Source organism: Nicotiana tabacum, chromosome 2, assembly GCF_000715075.1.
Source record: "Nicotiana tabacum cultivar K326 chromosome 2, ASM71507v2, whole genome shotgun sequence".
NCBI classification, from domain to species: Eukaryota; Viridiplantae; Streptophyta; class Magnoliopsida; order Solanales; family Solanaceae; genus Nicotiana; species Nicotiana tabacum.
In genome coordinates, this window is record NC_134081.1 from 86,243,082 (window position 1) to 86,255,409 (window position 12,328).

The window sequence follows — 12,328 nt, forward strand, 5'->3', positions numbered from 1 at the left end:
TGCCTGGAGGCAAAAGGTATGTCGGTTCCCTACATTATGACGATTAAGGACATGTATGATGGGGTTAAGACTCGGGTTAGGATAGTAGGAGGCGACTCTGAGCATTTTTCGGTTGTAATGGGGTTACACCAAGGTTCGACGCTCAGTCCGTTCTTATTCGCCCTGTGATGGACGCGTTAACACACCATATTCAATGGGATGTGCCATGGTGCATGCTATTCGCCGATGACATAGTTCTGATTGATGAGTCGCGAGCCGGTGTTAACGAGAGGCTGGAGGTTTGGAGACAGGCTCTTGAATCTAAGGGTTTCAAGCTGAGCAGGACGAAGACGGAATACCTGGAGTGTAAGTTCAGCGCTGAGCCAGGGGAAGAGGGCGTAGATGTGAGGCTTGATTCGCAGGTCATCCCGAGTAGAGGCAGCTTCAAGTACCTTGGTTCGGTTATCCAGGGGGAAGGGGAGATCGACGAGGATGTCACACACCGTATTGGGGTAGGATGGATGAAGTGGAGGTTAGCATCTGGAGTCATGTGTGACAAGAGAGTGCCACCGATACTCAAAGGTAAGTTTTATAAAGCGGTGGTTAGACCGGCCATGATGTATGGGGCTGAGTGTTGGCCCGTTAAGAACTCACATATCCAGAAGATGAAAATAGCAAAAATGAGGATGTTGCGGTGGATGTGCGGGCACACTAGGAATGATGATATCCGGGAGAAGGTGCATGTAGCTCCCATTGATGACAAGATGCGGGAAGCGAGGCTTAGATGGTTCGAACATGTTCAGAGGAGAAGCCCAGATGCTCCGGTACGGAGGTGTGAGCAGCTAGTTGTGGATGGCACGAGAAGAGGTAGAGGGCGACCTAAAAAGTATTGGGGAGAGGTGATCAGGCAGGATATGGCGAGGCTCCAGATTTTCGAGGACATGACACTTGATAGGAAGATGTGGAGGTCGAGCATTAGGGTTGTAGGTTAGGAGGTAGTTGAGTCGTGCTTTACTTCGTACCATTGTGGGACTAGCCATGTAGGATTTTTGTCTAAGATAGCTATTGGCAATATTGTGGCTTACTATTTCACTTTTCGGTGCATGTCCTATTTACTAGCTATCGCTTTTGCTTTGCATCTTTCTTCTAGATTTCTTGGTGTTCCTATTGTTCTTATGATTGTTGTGGTGATACTAATATTTACTAATATTGTCTCCCTTTGCTTTGTATCTTTCTTCTGGATTTCATGGTGTTCCTATTTATCCTATGATTGTTGTTGTGATAAGAATATTGTTTCCTTGAGGGTCTTTCGGAAACAGCCTCTCTACTCCTTTGGGCAGTGGTAAGGTCTGCGTGCACACTACCCTCCCCAGACCCCATTAGTGGAATTTTACTGGGTTGTTGTTGTTGTACTATTTTGTCCAGTGTAAAATCCATTTTTAAAGGGTAAAAAAGGCGAACAACATTTCGCTAAGGGTCTTCGTGCTTTTAATATAGTATAGAAGATATAGATATAGATACATAGATATATAGATAATATATATTAGAAACTATAATTTGCATTCCATGATTGATTGCAATTTGCAAGTACGTTGATCCAGGATTTTGAGTCTGACATGAACTCCCAACTTGTAGAGCTTAATTTTTGTAAGGGACTTAAACCATGTATGCTCGATTCAAGTTTCCAATTTTAAGACACAAATGATTACAAACTAGTACATATCTCCCTGAAGGTAGTACACATCTTTTTCCCCAAAATTCTCACCAACAAGCTTTGAAAAATATTCTTCAATATCTTACTTTTCATTGTCCCTAACTTTCTATTGTAATCCAATATTGCATGTTACTGCCAAAGCAAACTCTTATCGTTGGGCATTGAAGAAATTGCAGAGTTTGCTTGATCTAATTTGGACTAAAAATTATTTACAACTATAAGATACAAAATCTATCAAAAAGGCTAAAGAGCAAGTTAGAGAAGGAACTAACAAAAACACTCAATTAATTTAGATGACAAGCGATTACACCTGAAATGATAACATTCAAGCTAATGCAGGAGATATCATTCGTTGATCATTGTGTTAGTCTTTGCATCTCATTTTGGTCATTCAAAGTCTCAATAAGAAGAGGAGGGGCGTATTGGGCAGTTCCTTGGTGCTCCTCTGAGTCTTGGCAAAATGAAAGTATTATGGTATCGATTGACATCTCCACAACGGCAAAGAAAAGAGTTGCCACAACGTAGCCAAGACTCCAGCAGACCTGCATTAGAAACACGGATCAAGCGTAGAGATACTATACTTAATTAGCTATGCTAGTCTTGCGTCATTATCATAAGCAATCATCAAGTGAAATCTTCTAACCAAACCTTCACTGAATTGTATTCTGTAAGTTTATAAATATAGATCGTCTTTCTCTCTGTATAGTTCTACACCTTGCATAATTTGAAGTGGTAATTAAATTGCTCAAAGGATCTGAGCACTTTGTTAATTTTTAGTTTTGTAAAATAGATAGTTGCTTTGCTTAAATGGATAATCCCATCAAACAGAATTAGACTTACCAGCACCGGGAATATTGGAGATGAGATCTTGTTATGTCCAGACTTGTACTTGTGAGTATCCAACATGAGAAAAGCAAAAAGTGCACTTGCAAGACTGACACACAGCTTCCCAAGAAAGAGAATAACATCGCCAATGACATTCACCTTTCCAATCCGAAGGATGTTGCTGATAATGAGATCAGTTGCAATCTCAGAAGACTTGAAAAAGCTCTTTCCTGTTATAGCTATCTGCAAGGTAACAAGCACTATCATAACTGATGCTGTTACTACAAGTCTAGATCATGTGTACAATGATGTCATGCAGAGGTAGAGCCAGGCTTTGAAGTTACTGGGCTCGGGACTCTAGCCTTTTTATGTTACTGGGTTCTAGAGTAAGAATTTGTACCTATTCAATTCTTAAGACAAATATTCAGTTTGCACTAAAGCTACTCGGTTCGGCCGAAACCGTTACCGAAGCTCTAGCTCCGCCCCTGATGTCATGTTCTCATTAAAAAAAAAGTATGAGTTGGGACTATAAAAGATCAAGGGCTAGCTGGTGGCAGCTAGTCGCCAGAAAAAACAGCCCACAGTAACAATGACGGACATACCATAGAGCAAGAGACCTAATTAAAATTTGAAATCTCATCATAGATTTGAGAGAAACAACAGGCATTACCCCTTTCTAAAAACAAGCAGTTTAATATCATTCAGGACCTTAGGAATTTAGCACCAAGAATTGTGAAAACAAACAAAGTGTCATGTTTTTTTCAAGCATGCCACACTAGACTTGAGGAACATCCAATGGGATTACAACATTTTTTACTTACCAAGATGTAAGCATTACGATTCACAGATTTAATGATCCAACTAATACACCGCAGGCAACCTTGTGAGGAATTATATACCATTCTTCCAACCCAACTTTCTGGTGCTGAATTAGCAACTTTAAGTTTACGCCGGAGTGCTTCAAGTAGAAACCTGATAGACTCTATAAATGAAACAATCAGTGAACCAAGAGCAACAGATCCAATGCTGTAACGTATAAGCCGCTTCATAGAGGAGAACACTGGGAGAAATGAAATTTCTGGCTGCACTTGCAAAAATAGAAGCTGATCAGTCACAAGAACATACACAAAAAAAATACTCTTGTATTAAATCAGGAACTTTTTTATCTCAACAATATATGAAACAGGCTATTAAAGCTGATTGCATGCGAGTATCAAACGATAAACATGATTAAGAGAGGAAATAGCAGAAATTCAGAATGATTTGGAAAAGATCATCTAATGATAATTGAAAGAAAGTAATATGGACTAGTAAGAGTAAGTTAAACTAAGCAAAAGATGAAATAGTTCTGGAATGTAGAGATGAAATTATTCATGTATATATGTTCAAAAGCATTGCTGGAAAAATAAGAGATCAGGATTTATGACCTACCGATGTTCCGCCTCGAGCCCAATAGTATGTAGCAACAGAGCCTGCAATGACCGTTGCAGAGCTTGCCACAAAAAACTGTGTGGCCCAATAGCAGCCAAACAAGTGGAAAAGAATTGCAACACCAATATGAGAAGTATACTGGATGCTATATCCGCAGCAACGATCACAGCTCACCCTTTTTGATTTAAGATCATAAGCACAGCAGTTGGTGTTGCAATCATTCTGGACAATCCGTCCAGAACTAAAAAGATGAAGTGCAGCTGAAAACCAAAACATGTAAAAGATTGCTAGGATAGCATATGGAATGATGGGGAAAATTATTAGTGCTTGCACTTCTCCAATGACCTTAGCAGCTACCTGCAATTTAAATGCTCAATCATCATTTTAAGTAAATTTATCTAGAGATAAGAAACTTATACTCAATCCATGAACAGGAAAATAGCAATATGCTATGAAGTCTATCCTTCATTATCTAGGGAATATAAATTAAGATGAACTACTCTTCTAGGTTAACGTCTTGCCTCAGAGAACAGAAGACGTGTTTTCTTAATGTAAATCTTTATTCTTATAGTTATTCTGGTGTTAAGAGAATAAATTTGACTTCATGAAGATACAACTGAAATAAATGCATAGACATACAAAACCTGTAATACCAAGAAATAGTCACAAATGCTCCTTACTCTTTTTCTGCAAATAGGAAAATTCTCTCTGCATGAGCATAAACTAAGTAATTATCTATAATATCTAGAATCTACCACATGCTTCTCGTGTTTTTGATAGTCTTTATTTTCCTTTTTTTTTAAAGAAAATTAGATGACGTTTATCTAGGAAAAGGGATTTACAACATTCATTTTGTGTATGTGGGGGTCATCATTTCCATGTAAAAGGGCAGAATAAAATCAGGTCATAAAGGGATAAAATATAGAGAGGAAAAAGAAGAAGAAGATGAAGAAGAAGTTTTAGAAGGTGTTACACTCTGAACACATATAGCACAGTTCTATAAGGCTCAGAAAGGGAGAGAGATGGACTTACCTTCAGGACAGAAGTAGCCATAAGGATACGCCGCACTATAGCGATGGATGACAAGACCGAAATTATCATCACAGCAGTCATGAGAACAGCAGCAGCATGGAGGTGACTTATTTCCTACCAAGTAGATAATCTGATTAAATGCTACACCAAACGAAAAGCAAACTATTACATAGAGAATAATGGTACAATTGAAAAATCAAGTATACCCTTGCAGACACATGATAATACGGATCATGTTCACCAATAATGGGGGAGATAGAGTCGTTCCCAATCCATCCAGCTTGACAGGAAAGAAGGATAATTTTATCAGTTTACTCAATGGAAAAGATATGATGTTAAATTACACAACAAACAATAAAAAGATTGTAGGACTATGACCAAATCTTCACGGATTGGAGGAAAAAAGTAGGACCTATATAAGAAAGAAAGATTATGCTTTATCAAAAAGAAAGAAAGTATTGCATCAGGAAACTGATATATCCTAGATGAATGTGCACAAGAGAAAGCAGCAGCTCTTATACATAAATAGGCATCATGTAGGTCTTTCTACTAGTATTTCTTTTTTGATCAGGGCCTTTTACAATTTCTATTATCTATCAAACACTTAACTTGCAAAACTTCCAGTTTGGACTCATTTGGCTCCTTCAATTAGCTTTAGCTTTTAAGGTCTGTTTTTGGTGCTGTTTTAAGAAAATAAAATTGGAGGGGAATAGAAAAGGGAAGGAAGAAAAAGAAGTTATTCTTCCCATGAACCACTCTTAGTAGTTAGTACAAAGGTGACTTTTCTTTAACCCTGGGGAAAAGAGGGAAGGGATGAAGCGATGGGGTTATGGTGAAGAACAAAAAGCCAGAATGACAAGTCGTAGCTGTCCCAGGAGCCTATTGGACATAGAACTACAAATAGGGGGTATAAAGTTCGTCAGAGAGTACACCATCTCAATTACAAATTGGACGTAGAACTGAAAGTTGACATGAATTACAATTACACTACATAACAACAGAGGACAAGCATTAGGAAAGAGGGCCTAACCTTTCAGGTAGTAGAACATTGTGACTGAAATAATAAGGGCATTAAAGAGGAAGACAGTTATCCAAGGCATTGCAGCCACAAAGTGACGAATCATCAAAAGCCATATCACTGATAGAAACACTGGCAAAATTCCTCCACAAACAATCAACACTCCCCATGACTTGCCAACATCAGCTACATATCTCTGCAAATCAAACTCAAATATGAAATTTGAAATCTTAAATATCAGAATGTGATACGATAGAGACTATAAGATACCACGTTTGATATACTACGTATAACTCGAACATTTTAGCCTTCCATTCTTTTAGTCACCGTTTGACCACTGACCACACATGCGAAAGGAAACACATTTGTTGTCTATGAAAATGAGTTACACTTTTACTGATTGGAAAAAAAAATCCTCAGTTTTTGTGAACCTTTTTACATGCGCTAATGCATCCTGATGCAGTGCAAAGTGAAAACGTCATCTACAGCCAATGAAACGGGCAATTTTACCACTATCACTCCTGAGTGTCCCATTTTTCAAAGGAAAATTTCTAAGAAAATATATTAGCTGAGTACTTTAAAAGCAAAACAAGAGAACAGTAAGACACTCAACCTTTAATACCAACGACCGAGAGTTAATTAAGCCATGGATGGATTTATCAACTGCAATGTCCTCAACAATGTTAACACCGCCCATTTCCTTCCAATGCCGCAAAGACACATTTGATGCACGGGCAATAAGCTGACAGCTCCAATAAACTGGCACAAAAGGTTTGAAGATTGAAAAGTAAATTAAATATCTCAAGACACTCGAAACTTCAACAGGAAATTAAACATCTCAAGTACTTAAATCAATCACAAATACTTAAACAAACAATATGCTTGACATTTCAGGCCACAAATGTCTTCCCCAATTAATTTGGCTCATCTGTCTTCACTTACCATTAACACTTGGAAATATGACAGGGTAACAAGGACCTTGAAGTTGAAGAGAAGTATTTCTTAGGTCCGGAGTAAGGTCTGCAAAATAATCATAATTCCTATCGATCCAGTCATCTACTGACAGGCGAACCTCGCCCTCCGGATAGTCACACACCCAATTTAGAGAATCTTCTGATGGGATAGGACAGTCCATTAAGCAAATGGTCCTGGCATTAGAAATCTTGGCCTGGTTATCTTTTGAACCACTTTCGTAAACTTGATTAGGGTTCAACCAGTATCTGAGTTCCAATTCACGAAGATCTGGATCAGCATGTGTATCACCACAAACATTGCCTTTATAGTCCAGCCCATATGTTAGCCTGCTAAGCAAGATCAGATGCAAGAGAAATACGACAAATGAGTGAATTAGTATATCCGTAGACAAGCCTAAGATATTAGTTTTGCATGGACAGGCTGAAAACACCTCCTCTGGTAGAATGCTATTTGGAGAAAGGAACAGTTCATAGTTGAGCAAGCAGAACACTAAAAGATGATGACATAATTAAGTAGATATAAGTGTGCTTTCTCTAAAAGCTTAATCTTTTAGATGAAATGGTTACACAATTCAATATAGTATCAGAAAACAGTTTAAGATTCGAGTCTCAGCGCCTATTATCAAAAAAAAAATCCACATTTTTGGCCATGAATAAATGAATCAAGCCAACTGTAAGGGGGCGTGTTGAAGACACAATTGAGTAAATATAAGTGCGCGTTCTCTAAAAGTTTAAGCATTTAGCTGAAAAGGACACACAATTCACAATTCTGCAATTCCTATTTTCCCCTCTAAGAAGTACATTATCTTGTTTCCAAAAAAGGAGTTTATGTATACCATCTTTAACTGAAAACTTTGGACATAAACCCAGGTTCCTTTAATGACAATCTCAATCACAAAGAGCCAAAAAAGAACAAATCTTGGGCAAGAAAAAGGACATTCTTTTTTCGACTTGTGTCAAAACTTGTTGCATTCTTTTCACCCTTCAAAAACATAACAAAGGTAACATCTGAAACTTGCAGTCAGCACAAAACAACTACAAAGGAGTAACCTTTTCAAAGAAGAGGTGGATTAAAAGGCATATATGAAGCTCATAAAACCCCAGATTAAAGTAACTCAAGATGCAACAAAAAGAAGGGGAAAAAAACATCTTACACTAAACACATTAAACTAACAGATCAAAATGTAAAAGACTTCACAGACACATTTGGGCTATGAAAAAACAGTAAAAAGCAAGCAACTTTATCATTTCTTTTTTATTTTCTTTGTGTTTTACCTCAATGGGTTTCCTTGGTTAAATCCAAAGCTGGAATTGACAATCATAGCAACCCAGAAAGCAATGAAGATAACAAGAAACACAACATCTCTACATTTCCTGTTGTGTTTGATTATACCATCCCCTGTTTGTGTTGTACCATCACTTGAAGGGTACCTCCCTATTACTGCCCCTAAAGGTCCTCTCATTTTCATATATATTTTGCAAATCTAAAGAATGAAGTAGAGAAAAAAAAAGGGTTTTACAGAAATGGGGTTTTGGATTTGCACACAGATAAAAAGAAGCAAGATGAAAAAGAGTTTGTGGGGGAAGAACAGAAGAAAGAAGCAGAAAAGAAGAGTGTGAAAAGGGACAGGGGTTTATGGGAATATTTTCTGCTAATTAGTCCCACTAAGTTCTGATTAAAAATGTTACTACTTTTTGTGTGATGAAAACTTTTTTAATTAATAGCAAGTGTTAAGACAAAGATTGTATTGGATAATTTTTAAAGGGTAAGAGGACAGAATCTAATGCCACCAGGACCAGGTGAAAGGGGACTGGTTTGGTTTGAGCTTCATTTATTTTTAGACCCTTGTAAGTTAGTATAATACTAGAATTGCCCAAATAAATACTCTATCTATTTAGGAAATACGGAGTTAGATTGCTCAATATTCTTATAATTAGATTGCTTAGCTATCGTTAAAAGTAAATTTTAACTTTAAAAGAAAAAAAGGCTTCATTTCTGGAAACAATATTTCTTTTTTCAGTAAAACAGTCACAATGGTGTAAACAGCATTTTAAATGAAAGAATAATAACATAAAGGGATAAAATGAAGCTATCACGAAACAAGCGAAAGATATAGTAAAAGCTTTCACTTTATCCAAGAATAGATCATTCCAATGTCTTTACACACACGTCGGGAAAAAAGAAAAAAAATAGAAAAGAACATTGACTACAAAATCTCTGACTGGAAATATATATATTGGCGCTAGGTAATAAAAACTGTTAACCTTAGAATGCAATTTTAGAGAACACATTTTATCTTCAGTATTGCCAAGGATATTAAAATAAAACAAGTGTAAGAAGAGCAACCGAAGAGAAGAAACATTCCCCAGTCGCCGTAAAATATGGAGTTTGCAATAGTAGCACAAAAATTAAGTAACAAAGAAACAAAACACTACTGGGGTAATAAAAGCCAATAGGCTCCCCCTCGGCCCTCCTATATATTGTCAAATGGAAAATGACAGTATCCAACGTCGGCGCCAGACCCACAAGCCCGACATATCTACGACTTGAGATGTTTGCGAAAAAAGTGCGAAGTATTATGTTACATCAATATTCAAATGGATGGTATAGTTATTTAAAAAGTTAATAAAAAGAATAACTTACTCCGATGCAAGTTCAAGTGTTTCTCTACTTGCAATAAGGAGTCATGTGAATTTGCATTTAGAATACAAAGTAACTCAACATTTTAATTGAAGTACGTATCAAGAAAGTAAAAAGTAATTACATATATTTAAAATTGCAGAATTTCTGGAGTTAAGTTATCAAAGTTATGTTATAAAGTTATTTATCCTTAAAATTGGATAACAATTAAACTTATAATGTAGTTTTAAGGACACGTGATTTCACCTAAGTAAAGCGAATCAGTGTTGAAACGGAATTCAACCCTCGAGCTAGGGTACCCCGAAATGATTGATACCAAAACAATTAAAAATAAAGCAAGTTGATGAACAATAGAGTGTAAGCTAAAGAGAGAGCATTATATTGGCTTTTTATGCGAGGACGATGCCTCTTACAAATGGTTAATACTCCCCTTTATATAGTTGAGGAATTCTACTTATGGTATAACTCTAATTACATAAGGAAATCTCATGATTAGCTAATTAACCGTTCCGAAATTTCCGCCATGATCTTCGACCAGTCACGGATATTTCGTCTTTCCGTTATTATGTTATCTTCGATCTTGCTCGATGTGTGTCTCATTCAGTCTCGATCGTTGTTGTCCTCGATCTCGACAGGTACCTCGAATCCCGAACTTGGTACCTTGTCCTCGTACCTTGGTCTGATCCGCTACGGGGCCGACCTTCGATGCAACTCCCTGGTCCCGGTCATAAAAAAATTGGGTGGACTTGGTTTTAACCGTATACAGATAGTCCCCTCGTTTTTTGGAGTGTAATGACAAGAAACGAATTGAGCCTTCGATTTTTACCTCGGCCTGCCATGACGTCATCGTCGTGACATAAGCGACGGAAGTGACTAAAATGTTCCGTCGGTACAGTTCCCCAAGTTATTAATGAGTGTCAGTTGGTGGTCGGCCACTAGTGCCTTTGAACCGTCGCCGTGAATCCCATAAATAGGCCTCTTTTCACACTCTTTCAAACTTTACCTTCAACCTTTTCTAATCTCCAAAGCTTTTTACATCTTCTAAGTTCTTCATGTGCAAATCTACGATTTTCACTGCTAACCTCTTCTTAGAACACCAAATCTTATCATCTCCATATATTTTTAACTTCAAATCCAAATAGAGAAAACGTCAAAAACTGGTCCTCAAAAGGAAAATGCTTTTTCATCGCGGTCGGCCGGAGACAAAATACCTGTGGAGTCGCGCCCTGAGGAGTGTGTTCCCGGGGGGTACGTCCTCACTTCCAACTTTAAGACCGACAAAACTTCGTCGGTCCCAGGTCGATGCAAGCCAATGTCGAGGTATATATGCTCAATAAGTGAGAGCTTTAAATAGGTGAAGAAAGACTGCAACTGGGAAGGCAAAGAGGTGGTGATACCGACCCCCGGGGAAGACATCACTACCCACGTGGAAGGGTTTCTGAGTGTTTAAACTTACCTTTTCACGTCCGGCCCCCTCGATCCCATTATAGTCGATTTTTGTCGCAAATATCAAATAACCCTAGGTCAAATCCATCCCTCATTTTGGAGAATTGTTATTCTGTTTCGATTTTTCGTGAGCAAAGTTGAGGGGATGTCTTTCACCCTCGACCACCTCATCAGGTTGTACATCCCTCGCCTTTATCGAGGCGAGTTATAAAACTTCAGCGTCGGGCTACCAAGGTGTTATTTTTGAGCATGGATGATGACAAGGACCGAGGCTGGATGGGCCGATTCGTTTGAGTGAGGACTTCCGACCTAATCCCGGCCGAAAAGATGCAATTTCCCGAGAACAATCCCACTGTTAGCTCCTATTTATTGTTTTGCTCATTTGCTCCTTCTCATCGATATCCTTTTCCGTGATGTAGCGGTCGCTTGGATGCCCGGTGCAATTCCTAACCTCGAGAGCTGCATTCGGGACCTGGCCTCGACCTCTACGTATGCCGAGCGCTCATAGCGCGATTTATCAAAGGGCCGATGGGAGGCCAAGACTCATGGTAATCCCACTTTTTGTGTATTTGATGATTCGATTAAGATGCCATTCTTATACTTATTAATTTTTCTTGTGTACATGTATGGGCAAGGATGCGGTCATGAGGCCCCTATCTGGTGAAGAGAAGACTTCGATCCTGGCACCGAAACCGGCAAAGGACAAAAAGAGGAAAAGACCTCACCCTTCGCGGATCCATAACCTAAGAAGAAGGCGGTTCGTAAGCGAAGAAGAGCATCATCCTTCTGATCGAAGACTATGTTCGGTGTCTAAGGGAGAAAGACGAAGAAGAAGAAGACTCCGGGCTGGTGGCCCAAGTGGGAATGAGCATCGAGGCCCCAAAGGCTACTGAATCGGTGAAGGTTGCAGAGGCTCCATCTCGAGATGAGGGGGTCTCGGGGAGGGACTTGGGCGAAGTCCCCGAGTCATCGAGGATTGAAGATGCCTACCACCATAATGAGCTAACGGTAGGTACAGCTGTAGGGGATGGTCTCGAGGCCCCTCGAGATGGAGAGAACACCCCAAGTGATCCACTTGGGGCAATAGAAATTGGAGGTTCCCCGTTGCTCCCCTCATTTTCTGAGGAGATGATTCAAGAGGCTCGGGCCTTGAAGACCCCCTCCATCGAAGGAGCCCACGGAAGGAAGGACCCCTTCCGTGATTATCTTACTGGGGTTGAAGATGCTACCGGCCTGAGCGACTTGGAGGTCTCAAGGAAGGACTCGGG

General features: G+C 39.1%; 1 protein-coding gene across 2 annotated transcripts; it reads right to left on the minus strand.

Annotated features, from left to right (window-relative positions):
* Positions 1–1,847: 1,847 nt before the first annotated feature.
* On the minus strand, positions 1,848–8,828 carry LOC107803658 (choline transporter protein 1). 2 transcript variants are annotated; one of them, XM_016627427.2, is made up of 10 exons: positions 8,249–8,828; positions 6,942–7,300; positions 6,613–6,758; positions 6,012–6,195; positions 5,188–5,261; positions 4,982–5,095; positions 3,950–4,306; positions 3,340–3,600; positions 2,534–2,761; positions 1,848–2,235 (listed from the first exon to the last, which is right to left on the minus strand). In XM_016627427.2, exons 1-10 carry the CDS (start codon positions 8,440–8,442, stop codon positions 2,050–2,052), a joined length of 2,103 nt encoding a protein of 700 aa, XP_016482913.1. In that variant the 5' UTR covers positions 8,443–8,828; the 3' UTR covers positions 1,848–2,049. The 2 variants fall into 2 exon arrangements, with proteins under 2 accessions (XP_016482913.1, XP_016482912.1); XM_016627426.2 differs by having other exon boundaries at positions 6,942–7,303; positions 8,249–8,582.
* Between the last annotated feature and the right edge of the window lie 3,500 nt (positions 8,829–12,328).

Excerpts from the sequence above, each read along its gene's own strand:
- LOC107803658 (XM_016627426.2), bottom strand. The coding sequence starts at position 8,442 with ATGAAAATGAGAGGACCTTTAGGGGCAGTAATAGGGAGGTACCCTTCA. Across the intron at positions 6,196-6,612 it reads CTCGGTCGTTGGTATTAAAG|AGATATGTAGCTGATGTTGG; the intron begins GTTGAGTGTCTT and ends TTTGATTTGCAG. Across the intron at positions 2,236-2,533 it reads CTCCAATATTCCCGGTGCTG|GTCTGCTGGAGTCTTGGCTA; the intron begins GTAAGTCTAATT and ends TTTCTAATGCAG.